At 34.9% G+C, this 23,663-nt stretch overlaps 1 protein-coding gene across 1 annotated transcript in view; it reads left to right on the forward strand.

Moving 5' to 3' along the window:
• DNAH5 (dynein axonemal heavy chain 5) overlaps positions 1 to 23,663 on the forward strand; it is a 117,044-nt gene that overhangs the window by 59,609 nt on the left and 33,772 nt on the right. Inside the window, exons 43-55 of the mRNA XM_053976898.1 lie at positions 1,158 to 1,399; positions 6,302 to 6,478; positions 6,891 to 7,095; positions 7,585 to 7,727; positions 8,460 to 8,594; positions 10,146 to 10,268; positions 11,343 to 11,556; positions 12,174 to 12,397; positions 14,345 to 14,540; positions 18,669 to 18,841; positions 21,372 to 21,502; positions 22,371 to 22,524; positions 23,183 to 23,450. Of these exons, the coding sequence (XP_053832873.1) occupies positions 1,158 to 1,399; positions 6,302 to 6,478; positions 6,891 to 7,095; positions 7,585 to 7,727; positions 8,460 to 8,594; positions 10,146 to 10,268; positions 11,343 to 11,556; positions 12,174 to 12,397; positions 14,345 to 14,540; positions 18,669 to 18,841; positions 21,372 to 21,502; positions 22,371 to 22,524; positions 23,183 to 23,450 (2,385 nt within the window). The remainder of the gene's footprint in view (positions 1 to 1,157; positions 1,400 to 6,301; positions 6,479 to 6,890; positions 7,096 to 7,584; positions 7,728 to 8,459; positions 8,595 to 10,145; positions 10,269 to 11,342; positions 11,557 to 12,173; positions 12,398 to 14,344; positions 14,541 to 18,668; positions 18,842 to 21,371; positions 21,503 to 22,370; positions 22,525 to 23,182; positions 23,451 to 23,663) is intronic.

Genomic DNA, 23,663 nt, shown 5'->3' on the forward strand with positions numbered 1-23,663 from the left:
ACACTTGTTGCACTATTTTCATACAAAAATTCTTAGTTTTCAGAACTAGATACTTTTAAAATAGAAAATCCTTTTCAATTTAATTTTGGTAGGCTTGTTTCAAATCTAGAAATATAACACCCTTGAGAATGTAACATAGCATTAACTATTGATTTTTTATCTTTTGCTTCAAGATGAAATATATATTAGCACACTGATATAACTTCCTCAGATTTACACTCTAAGAGTTCTGTAATATCTCTTTATGAGTCAGACTCCAGACCATCTCATGCTTGAGATGCCTGAACTGTAGCTATTAAAACCCTCATATAAAAAGTTTATCATCTGTTTCATATCTCCTTGGTTCAATGCTAGCAAAGCTCCAAGCCACCTATGCCTTCATAATAAATACCGACTCTGAAGGCAGAAAGACAGTCTCTGGCTAAAGAGATGTCTAGCAATGCACAGTGGGGCAGTCTGCTCCCTAGGGGGTGGGAAGCCAGGAGACAAGGTGGGGTCTCTTTCCAGCCAGGGTCTGTTGCTCTGTACCCAAGTGAGGCAAGCAAAACAGACCCAGACCCTCCTAGGAAACAGAGGCAGGCTTTAAAATACCTTTCTATTAGTAAATAGAAAGCAATGGAAAAACTTAAAAGGAAGATGGATCAAGTTTAGGGACAGAACAAATGACAAGAATCTTTCCCTAATGGACATCTTTTACTTATGACAGTGTGCATGTTATTTGAAAGAGTGATTTTTCAAGTTTTCCTTTCATTTAATTTCTCTACATTTATAAAACTCATTGAAAACAAATGAATGGTGTTTAAATATATCTGTACTTATCTTCTTTATGTTGTTTCATGTAACTTTAAATAAACCTAATTTATTACTGTCTTGAAGACTGAATCTATAAAACATTTTCAGAGTATTAAAAACTGGTGACTTATGCTGATGGCACTTTATATACTGAAGAATGGATAATTATTATGAATAGGTGACAAAATGAAATACCCAACTGAAATTGAGTGATGGAAATGGTAATTGTATTAAAAGCTGAGATGGTAGCTCTGTGCATGAATTCAGAATTAGTTAAAAATTTGTTTGCAGAAGTAAGAAACTGGTCCTTGAAAGAAACCAGCACGTCATCCATACGTCTTTTTGTCCGTTATGTTGCATTATAGGTGACCATATCTGGATAGTTCTTGATGGTCCAGTTGATGCTATTTGGATTGAGAATCTTAATTCTGTCCTGGATGACAACAGGACTCTAACACTAGCGAACGGTGATCGGATACCTATGGCACCAAATTGCAAAATAGTCTTTGAACCGCATAATATTGATAATGCTTCTCCAGCAACAGTTTCAAGAAATGGGATGGTGTTCATGAGCTCATCAGTTCTCACCTGGAGTCCTATCCTTGAGGTAGAACAGCTAAATGTCTGTATATGCATTGAAAGTTTTGCTGGTTACTTCTTCAACACTTCACTCTTATTACTGTAGGACCAATTTTTGTGCCTTTTGCTATGAAATTCCTTTTCCTGTGTATGAACTTCTAGGTCAGTACTTAAAATAGCAATGTTTCTGGTAGTTGATACAAGAGTGAATAATTTTTTTAAGGAACATAGTTAACATATTACACTTTTAAGAATATGGCAATTTTACTTTGGGACAAATTTCTAATTAAAGTGTTTTATGCAATTGAAGGACAACTTAGTTTTTAAAACACTAACTGCCTGGTAGCCCATACTACAGCTTCAGACCAAGGAGGAAAAAAGAGTAAAGTTGATTCGGGGAACTTGAAATCCTCTAGAAAATAGAAATTCTCTTGATATTTCTTGAAATTTATTGCAGTTGGGATTTAGATCCAGAAATAAAGTCAATGAAGCATTAAAACATGTAATTTTTACATTTATGTTGTTACTTGGTTGTCTGTTAACATATCTAGAAGCAAAGTATCTGAAGAACCAGGTAGTGGTTACTATCTCTCTGGCATAGAACGAATAATTCAGAAAAACAGAACATGATTCAGGTGTGTTTTAGAGTCAAAAACCACCATATAACATATTGAAATATATAAAAGTGATTTATAAATTATTTTTTTTCTTTTATATGTCATTGTTCATCTTCCAAAACCCAGTAAAAATAAATCCTAATCTTGACAGAATGCTTGTAACAATATACTGAATGACAAATTCTGAGACTTGAGGACACTGCTTTTTTCCATGTAGCAAAAATCTTGGTAAAGATGAAACATGAGAGTTCCCAAAAACCTACCAATGTTCCATAGTAATATATTTCAACAAAGCTTTCAGCATTTACTTACAGTTTACTTTTCTTTTAAGAAAGCAATAGAGACAGTAGCAGTTAAAAAAAAGTTGTTTTTTCTTTTTTTTTTCCCTTAAGCCCTGTATTGCCTAGAAATTTAGCAATGAAGTACACTACTCAGGATTAATACTTAAAAAAAATTAATTTTTTTTCTCTGAATTTCTTCTTGTCTGGGCCATGTTGTTGAGAATGTTTGGTTAACATTACTTTGCTTTGGTAAATGTGGTCTGTCTCCTGAATATCAAAAATGAAAACTTTCTCCTGCATGGCTAAGATACTTATTGCTGTGATCATACAGATAATTACTTAATTACTTTCCCCTGAAACCAAAGTATATTTCACTACAATCCCAAATTAAATTCCTTTATATGGGATTTAAACTTTAATTTTAAGATAGGAATTATTTCCTGTTTATGAAATTGGAACACCATCCAGGAGTTTGTAGTGTGTTTGCTTCCCTGTTTTTCAGACTCAAAAGGACAAAAATTTATAGGTTATTATGAACAGACTAAATTTTCGAACAGACTAAATTTTACTGTCCTCCTTTCTAGAATGTATCACATGAACAAGTTTTTTAAAGATTAATGTCTCTCAGTCTCATTCAGTCATTTCATTTCCTAAATCAAATAGGATACTAGTGGAAAATGCAACAAATCCTCACCTAGTTAGTGTTGCTTAACTAATCCTATGAAAATACAGCTGGCCTCACATTAACTTTCAGATGTCAGCCTTTTGTAGTGATTACTCTGTTATTCTCAGATTTCTTATTTCTTTAACCCGTAAAGGTTCTCATGCTTGTAAGCTTTATATAGCTTGCTGTTTATAAGCAGATTCCTTGTCCCTAAATCACTGATTTGTCTGGCAACAGAGGAAAATTGGCTTGTGGCACTGCCTAGAACCACTGTCCTTAGCAAATGAGAGGTTTCAGCCCAGACAGAAATCAAAAGAGACAGTATGCTGTAGTCCAAGCCCTGAGTGCCAGGCAGTGCCTGGTGCCTCTCTTTGGGACTGGAGGCAGCGGAGCTCCTCTGGGAAAAGTGAAGGCAGGGGATGTGTTTTGGTGAGCAGAAATCACCAAGGTGAGGAAGGCTGTAAACTTGTAATTTCTGGCAACAGACACAAGGTTTCTTTTCCACCTGTGCATCTGAAATGGCCAGTCAGGTACAATGCCCTGAAAATAGGTGAGGAGCAGCAAGACCCACTAGGGAAGGTGCGGCTTTGCGTTGTTTTCCCCAGTCCTGGGCAGCTCTGGAGAGCTCGGCAAAGGCGCTGCTTCTCGGCAGGAGAAGGATGCTGCTTGTCCTGGGCGCTTCTGTGTTCTGTGCACTGGGGTGGGGCTGGCCACGTTCTGCAAAGGCACCAGAATCCTGCTTAGCCTTAACCCATTAAGAGGAAAAGAAATGGGATTGTCGTTAGATATTCCTTCCTGTGTTGGAAACACCCGTGTCCTATTGACTTGTTGCAAACTTGGAGGTTTGCTGCTTATGAAGAGCTAAGGGTTGCTGCAGAGGACTGATACTATATTTTTCTAGTAGTTACTGAAACTTTTTCCATTTAGAATGATATTAAATCACATGGAATTTTCTGTTCAGTCACAGGTCTCTGCAACACTTGAGAATCATCACTAATTCATTTGATGAGTTCCTTTGCCAAGTCCAAAATATTTATAGTCCTATTATGAAAAAAGTAACAAGTTTCCTAAAAAATTGTCTGGCAAAACTTCAGTTTTACCGATGCAAATACATGCAGTCAATACAAGAGCCTTATGTATGTTACTGCCAAGTTTTACTTTTTTAAAAATTATTTAAACTAATATGGATACTCGGGAAAGTGTAAGTGTAAATTATGAATCTAGGACAGAGGCTCCCCTGAGATTTCACTTCTGTTATTCCTTTCTCTGCTTACAACACTGTATAGGGCCTACTGATGGTAGCTTCCCACAGCTCTGCCTCCTTGCATTGCTTAGTTTGCAGACAACCACTTCTTGGATGTTAAAGATTGTGCTAAAGATTCAGCTGCAAAGACAGCAGGAAGAAAAGCATTTTATTTTTCATTGTCATTCATGATTTACCTCCTCACAAGTGAGATGCAGGCTAAATTTAGTTGTGTTGAAGAGTTGTATGAAACTAGTTTTCCTTAATCCATAACCTTATGGTTTTAGTATATTTTGGTGGTAGAATCAAACTAAAGAAAATAAACATTTTTTTTCAAATTTTGGATTACATAAGCAAAATTATGTTCAACTCACCATGAAGTAACATTTCCAACTTCCTTTCCTTTCCCCCTTACAAAATTTGCTATAAAATTGCAGCCTATTTTTATTTATAATTTGATAATAAATGCTATTTAATTAATAGCATTTCTTTGGGTTTTTGGTTTGGTCTTACATCATAGATAAAATGTCTTGATGGCTTTTTCAATATACCTCCCTTTAAATCTATTTTGTAATGCAATACACTTCATATTCCAACAGGTCAGGGTAGATGTTAACCTTGCTGATTCTCAGATGATGAATGAAACAGTATTCGTTGATATTTCAGAAGAACTTTAAAACATGATTAAAGACAAATATGGATAACTCAGGAAGTTGTATATATTTTTATTTTCAATCCTTACCAGTTTCAAACAAATAAATATAGCTGTCTACTTGGATGCATTATTATGACATATGCAACTTCCAAGTTCAGTGAAATAGTTCTCAAGTTCATGTTGCTGTTCTCATGTAATGTGCTTCTTAAGCAGTTTTTGCAAAGAGATCAAAGGTGTTTGATCCACTACTCATCAACCTTCTCTAAAGCAAATGCATCTTATCAGCTTTACTACTAATCCCTAATATTTTTTGAACAATCAGTGAATTTTGGATATCTATTTTAAGTACTTCTGCCTTTTAATTTTTATCACTTCGTTTTCCACCTACCCGTTTCTAGAAAGGTTTTTCATATATATACTTATTTGTAATCAGTCTCAAAGTTTATTTACTTTGGGAAGTTAAAGTAGAATTTCAAAATATTATGAAAGTAATAGAAAGGATAATAGAAGCACAATATAGTTGAGTTTGGAAAGAACCTCTAGAGGTAATATTGAATACAACATTAGTCAAGTCAATCTAGAGGAGGTTGCTGAAGTCTGTGTCCTGTTGAGTTCTGAGATGGAGACTTCAGGAGGTCATTGAGAAGCCTGTTCCAGCTTTAGCTACTCTCACAAGAGAAAAGCATCCTATGTTTAAAGCAAATTTATTTCATTTCAATTTGTTCCAAATTTCGTTTTGAGTTTTGGAGAAGAATCTGCAAGTGTTTTTGCTGGTAATTGTATTTTATGTAGGAAATACATATATGGGATGTAAATGAGAAGTATCTACCCTGCAGATGAGAGAAAACTTCAAGGTAACACCAAGAATCACGTTATTACTTTGAATTAAAGGCATCAAAGAATGAATCCTATTCTATGATCTTAAGAAAAAGGTAGTTTACTTAGGTTTTGTTTATTCATCATTACAAATACTGAGATACAAAATAAGAACACTACACACACCAGCAGACCTCCCCCTGATATCCTTATTTTTTTTGTACATCTGCCAGATCTTTCAGGTTATCCTCCTCCCCATTAGAAATAATGTGTAGAATAAATCAAGTTTGTGTTCAGTACATATTGTTTGGTTTCTTTGCAGAGTTTTTGGATACATTTCATGGCTGTTGTGATTAAAAAATATTTGAAAATAATGATTTTTTGCTGTTGAACACAGTTTTTTCTTTTCAGTTCTCTTAATCTTTAACATCCAGTAGGAATTATGCATACTTGGGTAAAATTTGACCTTCTGTTAATTAAACCCTGCCCAATGGGCAGGGAAACTTAACTCCCCCCTCCTCCTCCACCACCGCCTTCCCCTTCTCCCAATTTGCCCCAAATAAATCAACATTCCATGCTTCCTGAACCTTTTGAATTGCTGTACTTGAATTCACTGAGACTTGCATTGGGAACTAAATTTATGCTTTGCAACAGGGATTTTTGAAAAAATGTTCCTTCCAAGAGGCTGAAATTCTACGTCAGCTGTATTCTTCATTGTTCCCAGACTTGTACCGCTTCAGCATTCAGTCTCTCCATTTGAAGACTGAGATGTTGGAAGCCTTTGTGATTATGCAGAGCATTAATATGCTGCAGGGCCTTATCCCACCTAAGGTACGTAGTGTGAATGTTTTTCCATTTACTTAACATACTGCAGATAATTTTAAGTAACAAAGTTTTGTGAAGAGGGATTTTTTGATGACTTGGAATGTCAAAGGAGATGCAGGTTAGTAAGGAATGCCTTCTGTTTCTTTAGAAAATAATAGCTGGGACGTGACCTCTTTCACAATTTCACATTTGGATTTTATGTTAAGCACTGGTTTACGTTAAGCACATGGAGCATGCATTGACAGTTTTCCTTTTTTTATTTTTGGGTGATTTGTTATCAGTTTATATTGATTCTGTCTGATCACTGAACACATCTCTAAATTTATATATGACTGAACACTTCTAACCTCATGTTTCTAATGATTATCAAGTAGAGTTTTCAGGCTGTTGAAAATTAAAACCTAACTCAATCCTTCAGGAGCAAGGTGGTGAACTGACTCCAAAATACTTGGAAAGGCTGTACATCTTCTCTCTCATGTGGAGTGTAGGAGCATTGCTAGAGCTGGAGGACAGATACAAAATGGAATACTGGCTTCGAAAACATGCAACAGTAAAGCTTGATCTTCCCTGTATCCCAGAAGGCAGTGAAGATACAATGTTTGATTATTATGTAGCATCTGATGGTTAGTAACTCAGCAGGGTGATATGGGGTAAAATTAAAAAGTTATTTTATAATTGTGCTTTTTTTTTTTTAGAGAATTAATTTAGAAGTATTTTATAGCTTACCTTCTTTTGTGTCCCTTAGCAAGTTTTGTTTTATGGCTATATTTTATTGGTGGTATTGTGTTTAGTGTTTTCCCTATTTTCAGTGAAAAGTCAGAATGTGGATATATTGCTACAAAAGCTGCATGGACTTTGTGGTGATGATTTGTCAAGTGAACATATAATCCTTGTTGTTGTGACAATTTATGTAGGAAAGAGGAGTAAGACTCTTAGATACAACTTGAGGGATTCTATGATTCTATGATTCTATAAATTTTAGTCTGAATACACAGAGAGGGATTGCTGTACGTGAGATAGAAGCATATACAGATGAGTGAACTGGATGGAAAATAAAGGAAGTGATGATGCCTAGTATTTCTAAAACATTAAATTAATTTATTTCTTATTAGGTACATGGATGCACTGGAATACACGCGTTGAAGAGTATGTATATCCCAGTAGTGGTACTCCAGAGTATGACTCAATTCTTGTGCCTAATGTTGACAATGTGAGAATGGATTTCCTTATTGAAACCATAGCAAAACAGGGCAAGGTATTTTTCTATAGTTCATATCAATGCACTGCCAACAGAACATATGATGAAAGTTTTAGATTAGCAATGAAATAGTGTATTATTGAAAAGGAAGGACTTAATTTTTTTTTTTTTTAAGATATAAGATGGTGTTTCCAGAAGCTACTTTCATGCAAATATGCTTGAACTCTTGAATTGTCACTGCTTCCAGACTTTTTTGTCTTGCCCTTGCCCCTTCGTTCTGTAGTGGAAATAATTGTAATTACGCTGAGATCAGGTCAGAATGGAACCAATATTTTCATGTACTGATGTGAGAGGGAGAAGCACATAGGTCAGGAGGCTCATATCTGACTCTGCTGATTGAACTCTGCCAGCATGGGGCAGTTACAGAATTTATGTGACTTTAGGTTATGAAACCCTATTCTTCACCAAAACTGTGTTACATAAGTAATTGAAACTTTACAGATACTGAGTCTCTAGATGATTAAACCCTTTTCCAAATAATTAACTCCTTTCCTTGTTAGTGTGATTGTGCTGGATGGCATGGCCATTAACTGCAAACATTTTTAACTTATCAGGCCTGCAAAAATCTGAGACATTAACTATTTTACTTCTACATGTCTCTCGTGAAGAGTTCACTTTACATAACTTTTCTAGTTTCTTTTCTGTTTAAAAGCTAAATGGGACTGTTGAGCCTTTGCCAAGACACACAGCTCTTGTGTTTCATCTTATTTCGATGTTGTCTTTGTCTAGGCTGTCCTACTAATTGGTGAGCAAGGAACTGCAAAGACTGTTATAATCAAAGGTTTTATGTCAAATTATAACTCTGAAAGGCACATAACTAAGAGTTTGAATTTTTCATCTGCAACGACCCCATTAATTTTTCAGGTATAGTAGTGATTAATCTTCTCATACAAGATGGTTGGATTCAGAGAATATTCTGATAATTTGCCAGGAGGATGCTTCTGAAAGTGATTCTGAACAATAAAAAAGCACCTGTTCAAATGCTCCAAGCATTCTAACGCATGATTTAACACTTCTGTAAAAAAATCATTCCTTTCAACTTTTTCAGTAGCTATTGAGCTGTTCTTGGACTTTTACAATAACATGTCTATTATTGTCTTCATCATATTATGTTTTTGTGTCAAATGTGTCCGTTCTCACTAACTGGGAAGAGCTGTTAGATTTCACTAAACACCATGGGTAAAATAAGTGCTATCCACAACAATCTGTCATTAAAAGTGTGTTGTCTGCAATTTAACTTTCAGTCATTACAATTACTCATTAAAAAAGTAACATGTACAGTGCAGCTGCTCTACATACAATTATGAATGCTTAAATCCCAAACTGTACTGCCTGTCCAGAATTTCTACCAAACTAATTTGAATTATTTCAAGTGTCTTTAACCTCCTGGCAATATATTTGGGGAATACTTTTAATACAGTCTGGTATGCCAAGCCAAAGCACTGTCTGTACTGCAAGTTTGCTATAACTTGATATAACTTTGATATAAACTTGACGAATCACCTATCATCTGCCTGTATAGCATAGTAGAAACTACTAACATGTTATATAATATATAAACATGTAGTTTTGGTCTAAATTTCCTAAGGACTTTTTTCTTCTATTTATTGGGCTATAAACAAAAAGTAACATTTTAATAAAATAAATATAGATTTAATTTGTGATAGGTGAGATTCTGATGACCAGGACATCTGAAATAGATGTACAAGACGAAGTCAATTCTCTGTTAAGAATCTAGGTCAAAACATTCTGTTACAACACATGCTTTAAAATTACTCTAGCTTCTTAAAATCTTGGTCTAACTGATGCCAATTGTGTAAGACTGGAGCCTAAGCATAGTGTAAGAATGCAGATATTTAGGTTTATATTGAAGAATAATTATGTATGGTTAAGTGAATTTTCACTTAGGATAGAGTAAATAAAAACTGGACCTTAAGAAGAACACAGAAAAGGAAAGATGACAAGAAGAACAGTTTACCAGCAGGTCTACCATTAGGCAAAATTTTCTCATCAAGTGTATTTATATATACGAGTTTAATTATAAATGTATGCTTTTATAAAGTATATTGATACCTGCTGGAAAGGTGTTCCAGAATTACATCTTCAATTTAATCTTTATTGCTAGCAATCATCAATTTTGCTGATAAATGAATAAAATGAAAGAAAAGTTTGAAACCTATTCAGATTTATTAAAGTGTTAGGCACGGTTGCCTACTGGAGACACCAGCCTAGTGCTGTATACCTTGAGATTTCAGACATTCTAGTTTAACTAGTGCAATTACCTCCAGCAAATGCCTTGTCTATACCTCACTTAGTAAAATTCTATGTAACAGAACCATCAATATGTTTAAGTGATTGAATCATGTATGAAATGAAGTGCTCTTTGTAACTATGCTGCTAATTGCTTTTTAACAGCGTACAATAGAAAGTTATGTGGATAAGCGCATGGGCACAACTTATGGTCCACCTGCAGGCAAAAAGATGACAGTCTTCATTGATGATGTGAACATGCCCACAATCAATGAATGGGGAGATCAGGTTAGTTTGTGGAAGAAGAAAAAAGAAGACAGAAGGTTTTCTTTGTTTTTATGCTACACTGTAAAATTGGCTTCTCAGTCTTTCAGAATAGGGTAAATTTGATATGTAGTACTTTAATTTTAAACTGTCTTTTTAAAGAACCCATCTACATTAATTTGTCAGGAATTGATTGAAAATAAATATGCTGACAGCAAGAAGCAGTTTGAGTGCTCCTTAGAACATGCCTGTATAATTTTAATAATGTTTTTTAACAACACTCTTAATTAAAAATAAGAAGTCTTTAGCACACAAATTGTGATAGCAAACTGACCTTGCGGGCAATAATTGAAATACTGCAAAACCTGGGAGGTAAGAAGTGTCTTCCCTGCTTCAGACAAAATGGAAGTAATCTTTTTGTATATTGACAAAGTTGTTCTGAAGTACATTGCTTTGGAAACTAATGTTAGAATTTCTATAGGAGTATAGCTATACTCCTATAGAAATTCTAACATTAGTTTCCAAAGCAATGGAAACTAATAGGATGTACTCTCTGTGGGGTTTTTTCAGCTTGTCAAACAGAAATGTAGGGTATCCCTCTATAGCTAGAGAAAAGGATCTTGCATGCTTTTGTATGGAAGTAATTCTATTATTTCAGCTTGAAAACCATGCTTGTGATTGTTATATCTTAAATGTAATACAAATATTTTGTATCATTTGCAACATGATGCATTAGTTTGGGCTTGATTGAAAAAAGATGCAAAGATGCATTAGTTTGGGCTTGACTAGAAAAACTGGAAATTTTGTTTTAAAAGGCAGAAGTATTTCCAATGGAAATCATGCAGCATTTAAGTGAGAATAAATTGTTGTATGAATGATTAGTTCTAAACGAGGGTACCCTTCTACTCCCACGGTTTTTATCCTTAGACTTTACCAAATGTGCTTATTTGCAGTGCAGTTTTATCCTGAAGCAAATAAGCAGAGGGTTAGGGGACAAGATATTGTTATACTCTTTCTTAGGTATTTCAAACATATGTTTCGTATTTCATTCCGTTGTGTCTATATTATTGTCTTATATAAAACCTGGTTATTTTACAGGTCACTAATGAGATAGTTAGGCAACTGATGGAACAGAAAGGACTGTATAACCTTGAAAAACCTGGGGAATTTACCAACATCGTGGACATTCAGTTTTTGGCTGCCATGATCCACCCTGGGGGAGGTCGCAATGATATTCCACAGAGGCTGAAGAGACAATTTTCAGTGTTCAACTGTACTCTGCCTTCCAATTCTTCCATTGACAAAATTTTTGGTAAAGGGAAATTAGCTTTGTATCTATCTCATTTTTTAAAATAGTAGTTGATTTTTCCTTATCATTCTATTTGTACACATTATTGTTAAAATTGAGGCTTAATTCCCCTCTGATTTGTTTACCAGCACATTTTCCTTCAGTAATCACTCCCCACCTGCAATGTCATCAATCTGTGAATTTTTCAGGTCCAGCCACGTCTCTGAAACTCTCAGTATGCTCAGATTTAATAAGAATGACATGAAGGTATTGTTTTAGTGACAATTCTAGACAGTTGCTCAGGTGCCACTGCTGCTAAGAATAAGTGACTAAAAACTAGACTTTCACAAAGAATGGGATCATACCGATTTCAGCAGGAGATTAGGTATTCAAGGCCAGTGGAAACTATTTTGTGAGAATAAGTACATTTTAATATGCTGTTAATTAAAAGCCAAATAACCACTGAGTAAGTGGCAGAATGGTGTTAAGAATGGCTGAATCAAAATTTGAATATACACTGGAAAGCCATTTTAACAAATTTGAAAAGATTTTTGGGATTGGAAAAAAAACAAAACAGAAGCTTCAGATAATAATTGCTCTTGGTGTTGTGCTAATGTGTCTTTGATTTGGCAATTCCACAGGTGTAATTGGAGAAGGACACTACTGTAGTGAGCGGGGATTTTCAGATGATGTGAAGAAAACAGTAGCCAAATTGGTTCCATTGACACGCAGACTGTGGCAGATTACCAAGCTAAAAATGTTGCCCACACCAGCCAAGTTTCATTATGTCTTCAACCTTCGAGACCTCTCGAGGATTTGGCAAGGAATGCTGAACGCTACATCAGAAGTGATCAATGAACCACAGGTGAGTGCAGCACATCAGTGACCTTGTTATAATTAGTGTAGGAAAGGGGATGAGAGTCTATCTCGGCATTTGAATTTGCTTTAAAAAAATGCAACCTTAGTGGGTTTTTTGAGGTAAAGGTGTTTCAGTCCAGCATTTATAGCACCAACTGAAATTACAACTTTGTTTCAAAACAATGACAAAACCCATTTATTTTGTCACAATGTTTGCTTCTATCTGCTTTTCCTATTACTGACAAATGCTAGTTTATTTGAAAGAAGTGAGAAAATAAGTGAGAAGCAATGAACTTACTTTAACCCAATGAAAATGCTCATATATTGATTAAAAAATTGAATAGTTCCTCTTCTCCATTCCTGTCTTGAGACTTTCAGTCATTGCCTAATTTCTGTCTAACAAATGATTTCTGTCTTATGGTTTAAAAAGAAGTAGTGACAAGTATTACTAATATTTTTTTTCCATAATCTATCTTTCTTCCAGTAAAACATAATTTCTCTTCTAATTGTTTTAAGGAAAAGTAATTAAGAGTTTTAAGCTCTGAAACATTTAGTGTTGAAAAAGCAATGTTTATGGTAAACATAGAAAATTTGTTAAATATTTGGGTTATATAATAACTTCACAAACAACATGCATCTCTGTTGAATAAGCTTCTGAATTCTACTGCATCTAAAATTTAAACTTCAAAATGGATTTTAATTTCTGCAGCAAAAACATGGAGCACTTAGATTATATATATATGTATTTGTATATACACACTCAATGTCTTTTGAAGTGTAAAAAACAATTGGTCAAAATACTATCATATAAATTTACATATTAGTTCTGAGAGTTGACATAGTATGCATCAATTGTACAAAGTGCTGTTGGCTGAACAAAAGGTCTTCAAGAAATATCTGGAATTTTTTCTAGTACTGTAAAGTAATAATATAGGATTAAAACCAGTGCTGCTGGTATTAACAGCATGACAGGTTCTCCTTCTTCATCCTGTGACCAAATGGAGAGACTTCAAAGGTATATTGAATTTGGAGAAGGGATAATATAAACACTTAAACATTTTTCTTTGTTGTTATTCTCTAACTACTTTGGTTGTAGCATAGAGAGTGATATCTGTGTTTGGCATGAAATTATTCATGCCATGATGCTTATATTTTCACCCATCTTCTCCTTAATGACCAGTTAGAAAAGTGTTTTATCAATACATAAACATGTTAACTGGTATGGATCTGGTTTTAGGGCTGAGGAAATAAAATCTTCATACACCTCACTTTGGAACGCTAGATTAAGGCTTCTTCCATAGTTAACTGAATATAATCTTAAATTGCTATTGGCCAGAATAAGAAGCTCAAGGTAGCTCTTCTGAAGAAACCCCCCCCCCCCCCCCCAATACTATTTCTTTTCTAATGTTAATGTTATTTTTAAATTAAGAAATGAAGGCAAAGCTTTAAAGTTGGTTTAGTTTTTTTGGAAGCCAAATGAGGTCCTCAGTAAAAGAGAGACATAGAACTCCTGGAGCATGTCCAGCAGAGAGCTATAAAGACAGTTAAGGGACTGGGGCACCTCTGGGGACTGAGGGAGCTGGGCCTGTTCAGCCTCAAAATGAGAAGACTGAGGGGAGACCTCATCAATGTCTGCCAGCATCTAAAGGAAGACTGTCAGGAGGACAGAGCCAGGCTCTGCTCAGTGGTGCAAAGCAATGGGACAAGAGGCAGAAAGTGATTCACAGGAAGTTCTGCCTGAACATGAGGAAGAACTTTTTTACTGGGAGGATGATGCCGAGAGGTTGTGGAGTCTCCTTCACTGGAGATATTCAAGAACTCTCTGGATGCAATTCTGTGCCATGTGCTCTAGGATGACCCTGCTTGAGCAGGGAGGATGACCCACTGCAGTCCCTTCCAAAGTGGCCCATTCCAAATGCCCCCCCCCTTTTTTTTTTTTTTTTTTTGTACGTAGGTGCTGATAAGACTGTGGAAGCATGAATGCAAGTGTGTTATTGCTGATCGTTTCACAACCTCAGAAGACGTTAATTGGTTTCACACAGCTGTGGCAAAACTCATTGAGGAGGAATTTGAAGATCCAAAAGCTTTGCTGAATCATGAAACAGATGCATTCTTTGTTGACTTCTTAAGGGATGCACCTGCAAGGACTGGTAAAGATTGATTTTAATAATAATGGAAATGACAAGGATAGTCAAGGGGATATGATAATCATAGATATTAAGAAAAATATGTTGTAAAATCTCATACTAAGTGTATGCATCAAAAGTGTCTGTTTTATTCAGTGGCTTTGAAGGTAGTCCATGTTACCAGCTGCGGCACATTTTTATTGTAATGGGATTTCTAAGTCTGTATTGATATCCAGGTTGTCTGCATAGGAGAGCCTTGCTTTCATTTAAATTGGCGTGGCAGAAAGATCCGCCAAATAATCTGCTTGAATCTTTATTCCAAAATGATGAAGGAAATGTGTTATAAATAACTTGAAATGGTGGGGTTGAAGTACTAGATAAAGGATAGCAAAGGTAACATGCCCTAGAAATCTGATAAAAAATTACTGTGTCTGGGCTAATCCAATACTCTTTAGGAAATAACTGTTACATGATTTTGCAACAAATGACTATTAATTCAAAATTTCCTGAATGCTAGTTAAACCTCTTTAAAAACCCATATTGCTTATAGCAATACCTTTTTGTCTTTCAAACAAAACCATGGTTTCACTGATCTCACTAAATAACCTGGGAATATTTATCAATTGTTGCAAAAGAACAAAAAACATGTGTTTGTGTTTAGGGGAAGGCCATTGGATGATTCTATTATCTGTGTTGGTATCACTGCAGTGATGGAGAGCGGAGGCAATAAGAGACTGTCATGAATGGCTAATGCTATTTGAACCTTTCCTTGAACAATTGAAGTAGACAGCAGGCAGTGACAAAAGGAGAATAAAGGATAGGATATATTTCATTGGAAAGAATCAAAGAGAAGTAAAAGTAAACTGGTGTAAGAAAGGAAATAACTTGCTAATCTTTTTCAGTATAGAGAAGACTGAAAAGTAAGTCAGAATGCATACTGAGAGGGTGAAGAGTGATCTTTAATGTGGAAATTTAAGTCCACACTAGAAATCATCATATTGAACTGAAAAAGAAATATAAAATAATAAATGTATTTCTCAAAATTATTTGCCTTCTTGGTGACAGATTAAATGTACCTGTCCTGTAATGTGCCTTTTAGCATGAAACTTCATCTAAATACAAAGCAGGAGACTCTCATATAGAAAGGCTGTATTTGGCCCTCAATAGATTTCAGGACCTAACCTAAATCCTGAGCCTTGAGAACCCTCTTTCTGTTTTTGGCTTTAAATGAAAAGAATAACAAGCTTAATTTTGTTTTATTTGTCCCTATAATGGCATTTAGTATTTTCCATTATGATGGAAGTGTAAGAGCAGGACCTTGATTTCTGAGCTCTTAAATACATAAAGAATGATGTCTGACATTGTCTTCAGAGCCCTATGCTCAGATTAGTAATATGTTTACTGGTACTGCATAATCTTTTTGTCTCTGGGTTGTAAAAGCACAATATGTTTGTCCCTGAGAGAAATACATGATGATTTAGATGTTAGTCAACTTAGACCTCTAGCTTCAAATTAATTGTTAGTGGTGCTAGTGATCTCAAGACCCTTCACCTATTCAAAGGTGTTTTTATCAGTTGGTTTTGTCATTGTTATTTAGTACTTGTGATTATGAATCTTGAGACTGAGCAAGACTTTAAAATAGTAAATTTTGCTAGCTGCCTCTCTAAATAATGGAAGAGTCTGCCCTTAGGTTTTGTACTTGATTATACTGTCCTTGGACATTAATAATAAAACTGTAGGAACAGAATTAAGATGATATAATTATTTTAAATGTCTCAAAACTGTAAAAATATCACTGCAGTTTAACTCCTTGATGTATTTCTTATTAGTTTCTTAACTGCTAATTTGTTTAAATGTCTTATTCAACTTGTAAGAAATTTATTTTCACCTGGAATACTCCTTTTGTTGTAGTGCTTTTACAGGTTAAAATAGGAAGTCAATTGATTTAATTCGGTTTTAATCTAGAGGTGTGTTCATATGCAGAAGAAATATAGAACTAAAAATTCTGAAATTGAGGTGACTTCAAGCAAACAAAATATGCAATATAAAGGACAGCTGAAAGAGAATTAATAGTATTTTGAGAAAGTAGGTTCTGTGGTAAAATGTGATTTTCTTAAACTATGTTTTTAAATATGTATTTTTGGGTTTTAGTTTTGTTATTGTTTTTCTGTTGTTTTTTTCCTTTGAAACTGCATGAGCATTAGAATGGTGCAATGGAAAGGAAATGGAGAAAAAGTTTGAAACAAGAAAAAAGTTACCGACACTATTCTAAATACAGTAGAGTTTGGTTGGGGGTTGGAGTTTTTTCCTCCACCTTTCTGTCCCTTACCTTCATGTTGTCTACTAGTGCTTTACTAAGCTTTAGGGGAATACTTATTTTACTGGGATGACTTATTTAATTGATTTTAATTCTACCAATTAGAGATAATTTTCTGAATTGTATATTTCTTGAGCAAGTCAGGAGAGGCTTAGCAAAACTGATTGATCTAGGATAATTGGAAAAATACATCCTGTAGCATATACAGATCATGAAATCCTGAAACTAACTGCGCTAAATGTATGTAAATAAAATTGTACTAGTATTGTGCTAGTATTATTTTTGAGGAAATCCAATTGACCAACCAAAAACCCCCTGTTGTCTGCCTGCTGGCACTGTTTCAATGAGATTTGTCAGTCATATATTAATGACATATGGTGTGGATAAGAAGTGAAATGAACTGAAAATTGCTGAATAGTCAAGGCCAGACAGTGTTGATCAGTGGCTCAAAGTCTAATTGGAGACCAGTAACTAATGGTATATCCCAGGGATCAGCACAGAGTCCAGTCATCTTCAATATTGTCATTCGTGGTCTGGGTGATGGGGCAGAGTGCACCCTCAAGCCAGTTCCCAGATGAAACAAAACTAGGAGGAGTGGTTGATATGCCAGAGATTGTGCTGGCTCCCAGATGGACCTTAACTGGAACTCCATAAGGTTCAGCAAAGGGAAGTGAAAAGTCCTGGACCTGGGGAGGAAAGGTCCCACACACCAATATACACTGGTGGTCACCCATCCCAAGTCAGCTTTGGAGAAATGGACCTGGAGGTGCTGGTTGACACCAGCCTGAACATGAGCCAGTAGTGTACCCTTGCAGGAAGAAAAAACTAGTGACATCCTGAGCTGCATTAGAAGAAATGTAGCCAGCAGGCCAAGGGAGGTGGTCTTTTCCCTTTTTCAGCACTACTAAGGCCACACCTGGAGTGCTGTGTCCAAGTCTAGGCTCCCCAGTACAAGAAAGACATAGATATAGTGGATAAAATCTATCGGAGAACTTGAACATCAGTAATCACTTTTTTTTTTTTTTTTTTTTTTTTCACTGTGACAGTCTGGTGCAGGTTGTCTAGAAAGGTTGTGGAGTCTCTCTTTGGATTCATAAGCCACTTGAGCATGGTCTTGGGGAAACAGCTCTAGATAGTTCAAGGCCCATCTAGAGCAAGGGGTTGGGCCTTCAGAGATGACCTTCAGATGACCTTCAGAATTCCCTGCCAATCTCAACTTTTCTGTAGTTTTATTTGCTGTAAGAATTCTTATTAATGAAGGCATGTCACCTTTCAGCATGATTAAGGCCATGAATGAGGCAGCAGCACTGTTACCTCCTTTCTTTGAGAGTTGACTTGTGCCTTTCATATCACCTAAGGAAACATATGTATGCTAATTCATACTGAATATATTTTTTGTTGTGGCAGTTATTAATTTCAAGAGTATGTTTTTTCTAGTGCAATTATTTAATCAATTTAGACTGTTTTTCTTTTACAGAAAAATTATTTGCAATTTTTAACTGCAGTATTTATTTACCTTCATTCTCTGGTGCCACTTTTTTTCCTAGCACTTAAACAAGTATCATTTTTCATCATTCAAGTTTCAGATAAAAAGAAAGAAGGCTATTTATTTTTTTTCTCATTTTGTCTTTAAAAATTTTGTTGCTGAAATTACCATATCTTACAGGCAGGGTGTACTCAGCACTCTCATATGTACATCTAACATATAATATTATGTATAATAAATCTGTTTCTGGATGGTGAAACTTCTAGTTACCTTCACTTACTTACCCCCTCATTGAATCTCTGTCAATTATTTAAACTGCTAAGGTTTTATTACTTGCTTTTTGTTCTAGATGAGAAACCAGAGGAAGTTAATTTAGATATTCCCAAAATCTATGAACCAATCTCCTCATTTCATCAGCTACGGAATCGTTTAAATAAGTTTTTACAAACATACAATGAGAATGTTCGTGGTACTGGAATGGACATGGTTTTCTTTGAGGATGCTATGGTTCATTTAGTCAAGGTACAGTCTTGCTGGATTGCTGTTTGTTGTTGTTCACTTGCCCACATCTCATTTGAGTAGAGGTATGCATGAATCAAGGTAAATTACTTCTGAAACTGCAGCAACTAATTTATTACTATCAAATATTTGATCTGTCACACTGTGACTAGATATTAAAACCTATTAAAAACTTTTCAGAAAATGCACCAGATGGAACTATTCTTTTATACCTATCTTTTATGTTTGGTGGTAGCTGTGGTGCTAGTTATTCTAATTCTATTTCAACCTTCCTTCTTAATTCTTCTGGGAGCCCATCCTGTCTTTGGAATGAGTCAAATGAAATTCAGGTTAAGACATAAGTGGTTGCTTCTGAAGGAGTACGCACAGCAGAGTAGGAATTAATGTAGTCCAAAATTCTTTTGTAGATCCACAGTATGCTCACTACTTTTAAAGTTCTTTTGAATATGGATTGGAGTTGACCATAACTTTTTGATATGATTGTTAACACAGAATAGGCCTCATACAAAGAAGAGCCTTTTTTTTTTAACATTAGAACCCCTATTGTCTAAGTTGAATACTGAGGTTTTTGGTATTTTTAAAATTATTAAGAACTGAATATGTACTTGCATCATCCTCCCAAATACAGTATTAAATATCAAAACAATTTAAATTTAATTATAATTGACAAACACCTTGCATCTGTGGTTTTCAAAATTTTTGAGTGAATTCTTGTTATTTCACAAAATTAGTCTCTTTCTTTCTAAGGTTCACTGCAAAATTAAAGTTGTTCTGCTCTGGGTTTCTTTAGAACAATTATAAATCATTATCACACTTCCCAATAAGTTTCTTATTTATTTCTAGGAAAAAATTATATAAGTTTGGGATGTAATATTTTTTTTTTTCACTGAACAGCCACCTGCCATCAGGAATATCTTCTTTGGGTAGCTACATGGTAAATACCTGAAATATTTTATTAGTATTTGCTTGGATAAAATTATAATTTTATGCTTTATACAAAATGCATTGCTTGGATAAAATGTGTTTCTATGATTCTAAATTCTTGAAAACAGGAACAACTGTGTAGAACTGAGACAGCTTCTAAGAGAAAGTGAGATAGGCACAGCTGAAGTAATGCCTAGTCTCAGCTGACATAATATGACTTAAATGAGTTAAAGCTGAGGGATATCTTAAATAGAAAACAAAGTTTCCAATTAACAACAGCTTGTGTGCCTCTGCCTGGAACAGATCGAGTAGCCATTATTGAAATGTTCAGTGATATTGCAAGGGTGTTGTGCAAATTAAATTTTCTTTCTCTGGTTAAATAATAAAACTTAGAATAAACCTTCATACTTGATTTTATCTTTCTTATGAAGCATTAACCTATGGAAACTAACAAATACATTACATTCAATATGTAAAATAAATAGGTTTAAAATTAGAGGAAATTGGCATGATTATTTTTAATAGCTTAGAAAGAAGTCGCTTAGAGGAAGAGCAAGTAAATAAGTGTCCAGAGTTGTTTATTGACATGATGGAATTCTGGAGTCATCAAAGAACTGTTCAAAATAATAAAGAGAACGGAAGCCAATCCTGTGCATCATTGCTTATATGAAGGAGACCAGCTGCTACCCAGCTGGCTGGTATTATTGTGTCTTTGAGAGGGAATTGGCTCTGTGCTGCTCTGGATATTAGTGTAGACCCTTCTGGGTACAGTGACGGTCTGTCCACTTGCAACTGTTGGACTGCCATGTTTCATGGTATTGTTTTTTGGCTGTGGGCAGTAGGACAAGTGCTGTATGAAGTTCACAGTTAATGCTGATTTTTTTTTTCTCTGAATTCTAAAGGGTAGGTTTGTTTACATTGCACAGTCCTGAATTGAAGGGAAATGTGGAGCAGTAGGAAGCTACTGCTTTTTGATTTAAAAGATAAATAATGAAGTGGGAAAGAAATGTAGATCTAATTGGGAGATGTTTCACTGTGATCAAATATTCATACTTGATACTGTGCATGTTTTCAGTCAAGTAAATAAGAAGTGTAACAAATTTCATTATAAAGGCAGTATTATTACCTGCTGCAGAGAATAGTGAAGACTCTCTGTCCCAGATTTAACATGCCTGGGATATGTCTTTTGGGTCACAAGGAAAGGACCTGGTGAGAAGAGTCTTACCAAATTTATCCAGAGGTCATGGTATTGGGGATATTATTATTTCCTTCCCAATTTTGATAATCCCTCATGCTGTGATAGCACATCACCAAGAAATCACAGTTGAGATTTATTTGTACTTTGTGGGAGATGTAATTCTACTGATAACTGAACATACACAGTGATGGAATCAAATCATTGCTATAATATTTGACAGGTCAACAGTAAATATTGCAAAGTACAAATGTCCACAGAGTACATTAATAGTAATATAGAATCCCTTAATTAAACCTTAAAATTTTCATTTGTTCTTCATTTCTAATATAACTTTATTAATAGGGTAGCATAGAATTTTTGGATGTGTAACTCTTACACATTGTAGCAATAAATGACTGGTATATTACACAGATTTCTCGTGTGATTCGCACTCCTCGTGGAAATGCTCTCTTAGTTGGAGTTGGTGGCTCAGGAAAGCAAAGCTTGACAAGACTGGCATCCTTCATAGCTGGGTATGACACTTTCCAGATAATGTTGACAAGGTGAGAATTACCTGAAATTTAACTAAATAAGTACTTTGTGTTTTAAGTCTTCTTATAGATAAAACAGTCTCACATTCTCTGCTTAATGTAATCTGATCACCATCACATAGAGTGGAAGGACATGAAAATCCTTTGAAACTTACTAGATTTGCTTGATTTTCTACAATAATTGTGAAATTTTACTATCTTTGGAGTAGGAAATTATTTTGTTTCTTTCACAGAATGAGAGAGAATATTAGCAGTGTCAAGTTATCTTTGAGTCTTTACCCAGTACATTAAATGGTACTGAAAATATTTTAGGTGGTTATCTATCCAAAAGGCCTTTATGAATTAATCTTGTAATATTTGAAATGCTGTCATCTGAGGAGGTTGAATCTTTGTCCCTGTCCTCTAATTTGGTAGATCTTACATATATATCAGTATTTTGACAACTTTTTCCAAGTACATTTTTGCCTTATTTTGTATTGTTCAACCCAATGTGGTTGCTTTTGAAATCGCTCACAAAAGATAAAAAAATAGATTATAAGTCATTCTCTGAATGCTTCGGAATGAATACCTTTCCAATTGTCTGTAGTACAGGTCAATTTTGGCATTCAAATAAGAGGTCATTTTAGAGAAGTGAAATTATTTTAAATCTTTTGCAGGTGTGTTGGCTGCAGAAGAAATTGTAGGTTCATATGTGGCAACGTCCCTTGGTGTGGATCTCCTCAGAGGATTTATCTGATATAATCTGATATAAGCACCTTTTTGCCTTGATTATCATAAGACATTGTTTCTATCTTAAATTTGCTTGTTTTTTTTACCCTTTTGTCCAGAAGACTTTTTTAAAATGAGATGAGTATTCGTTAATTTTTTTTCTTTTTTTTAGATCATACAACACTTTAAACTTGATGGAGGATCTGAAACTCTTATACAGAACAGCAGGACTGCAAGGCAAAGGCACCTGTTTTCTTTTTACAGACAATGAGATCAAAGATGAGTCTTTCTTGGAATACTTGAACAATGTTTTGTCATCAGGAGAGGTAAGATAACCAATTTTCTGCTTTTTCAAATTCATAATTCTGAGGTAAAATAACATAATTTATTTGAATATTTTGTTATAAGTCAAAGAGTACACTTCCAAAAACTAGAACTCAAGTGCTTTTTGTCATTAGAGTATTATTAAAAATGAATGCAGTCTACAAAATCTAAAAAGTCCTAGGTTAGACTGAGAGAAGCTATCTCAAGGGACATGAGAACAGCTTTAAAAAAATAAAATTGAGACTTGAGAAGTATTACTGATGTTTTAACAAGTTGTCTGTTAAATTAACTATTAGTGTACAGTTAGTTTTTGTATGGTAAATTTATGTCCAGAATTGATGGATTTTATTGATTTTATTTACTTATCTATTATTTCAGGGTTATGTTGCAGAGTAATTGCTAATAGTTATTAGAATATAAAGAGAAGGAATGAAAGCTATTGGAGGGTGGCATTTAAAATTTACAGCAAGTTTGATTTCAGTCTATTTAATGGAATTACTTCATTAAAACTTCTTGTTAAAGAAGCTGGGGGGTACTAATAACTTCAGTGTCTGAGATGTATGTCCCTTCCTATAATGCTGTGTATTAAAAGAACCTTGTGCTATATCCTCTATTTTGGATCATCTCAAAAAGCATGAAAAATCTTCCTTCTTCCCAAAGGTGTCAAACTTATTTGCACGTGATGAGGTAGATGAGATCATTAGTGACCTCATTCCCTCCTTCAAAAAGGAGCATCCACGAAGACCTCCAACCAGTGAAGCTCTCTATGACTATTTCATGGCCAGAGTCCATCAGAACCTTCACATAGTTCTTTGCTTTTCACCAGTAGGTGAAAAATTCCGAAATAGGGCCCTGAAGTTCCCTGCTCTCATTTCTGGATGCACTATAGATTGGTTCAGCCGATGGCCTAAGGGTGCTCTAGTGGCAGGTATGTGTAGGTTTTATCTTTGCAGACACATAATTTTCTGATCAGTGGTCATGTAGCTGTTTTAATTGTGTTGAATTTTAACAGAAAAAACTTCCTTGATTCTAAAATTTGATGTAGGCATTTTCTTCTTTAAAGCCAGTTTTATTAAGCTGTCAAAATATTTCTAACAGAGGAATGGTTTTGAGCACAGTTTAAAGAAAAATTCCCCGTGAA

This window comes from Vidua macroura, chromosome 1, assembly GCF_024509145.1.
Source record: "Vidua macroura isolate BioBank_ID:100142 chromosome 1, ASM2450914v1, whole genome shotgun sequence".
NCBI classification, from domain to species: Eukaryota; Metazoa; Chordata; class Aves; order Passeriformes; family Viduidae; genus Vidua; species Vidua macroura.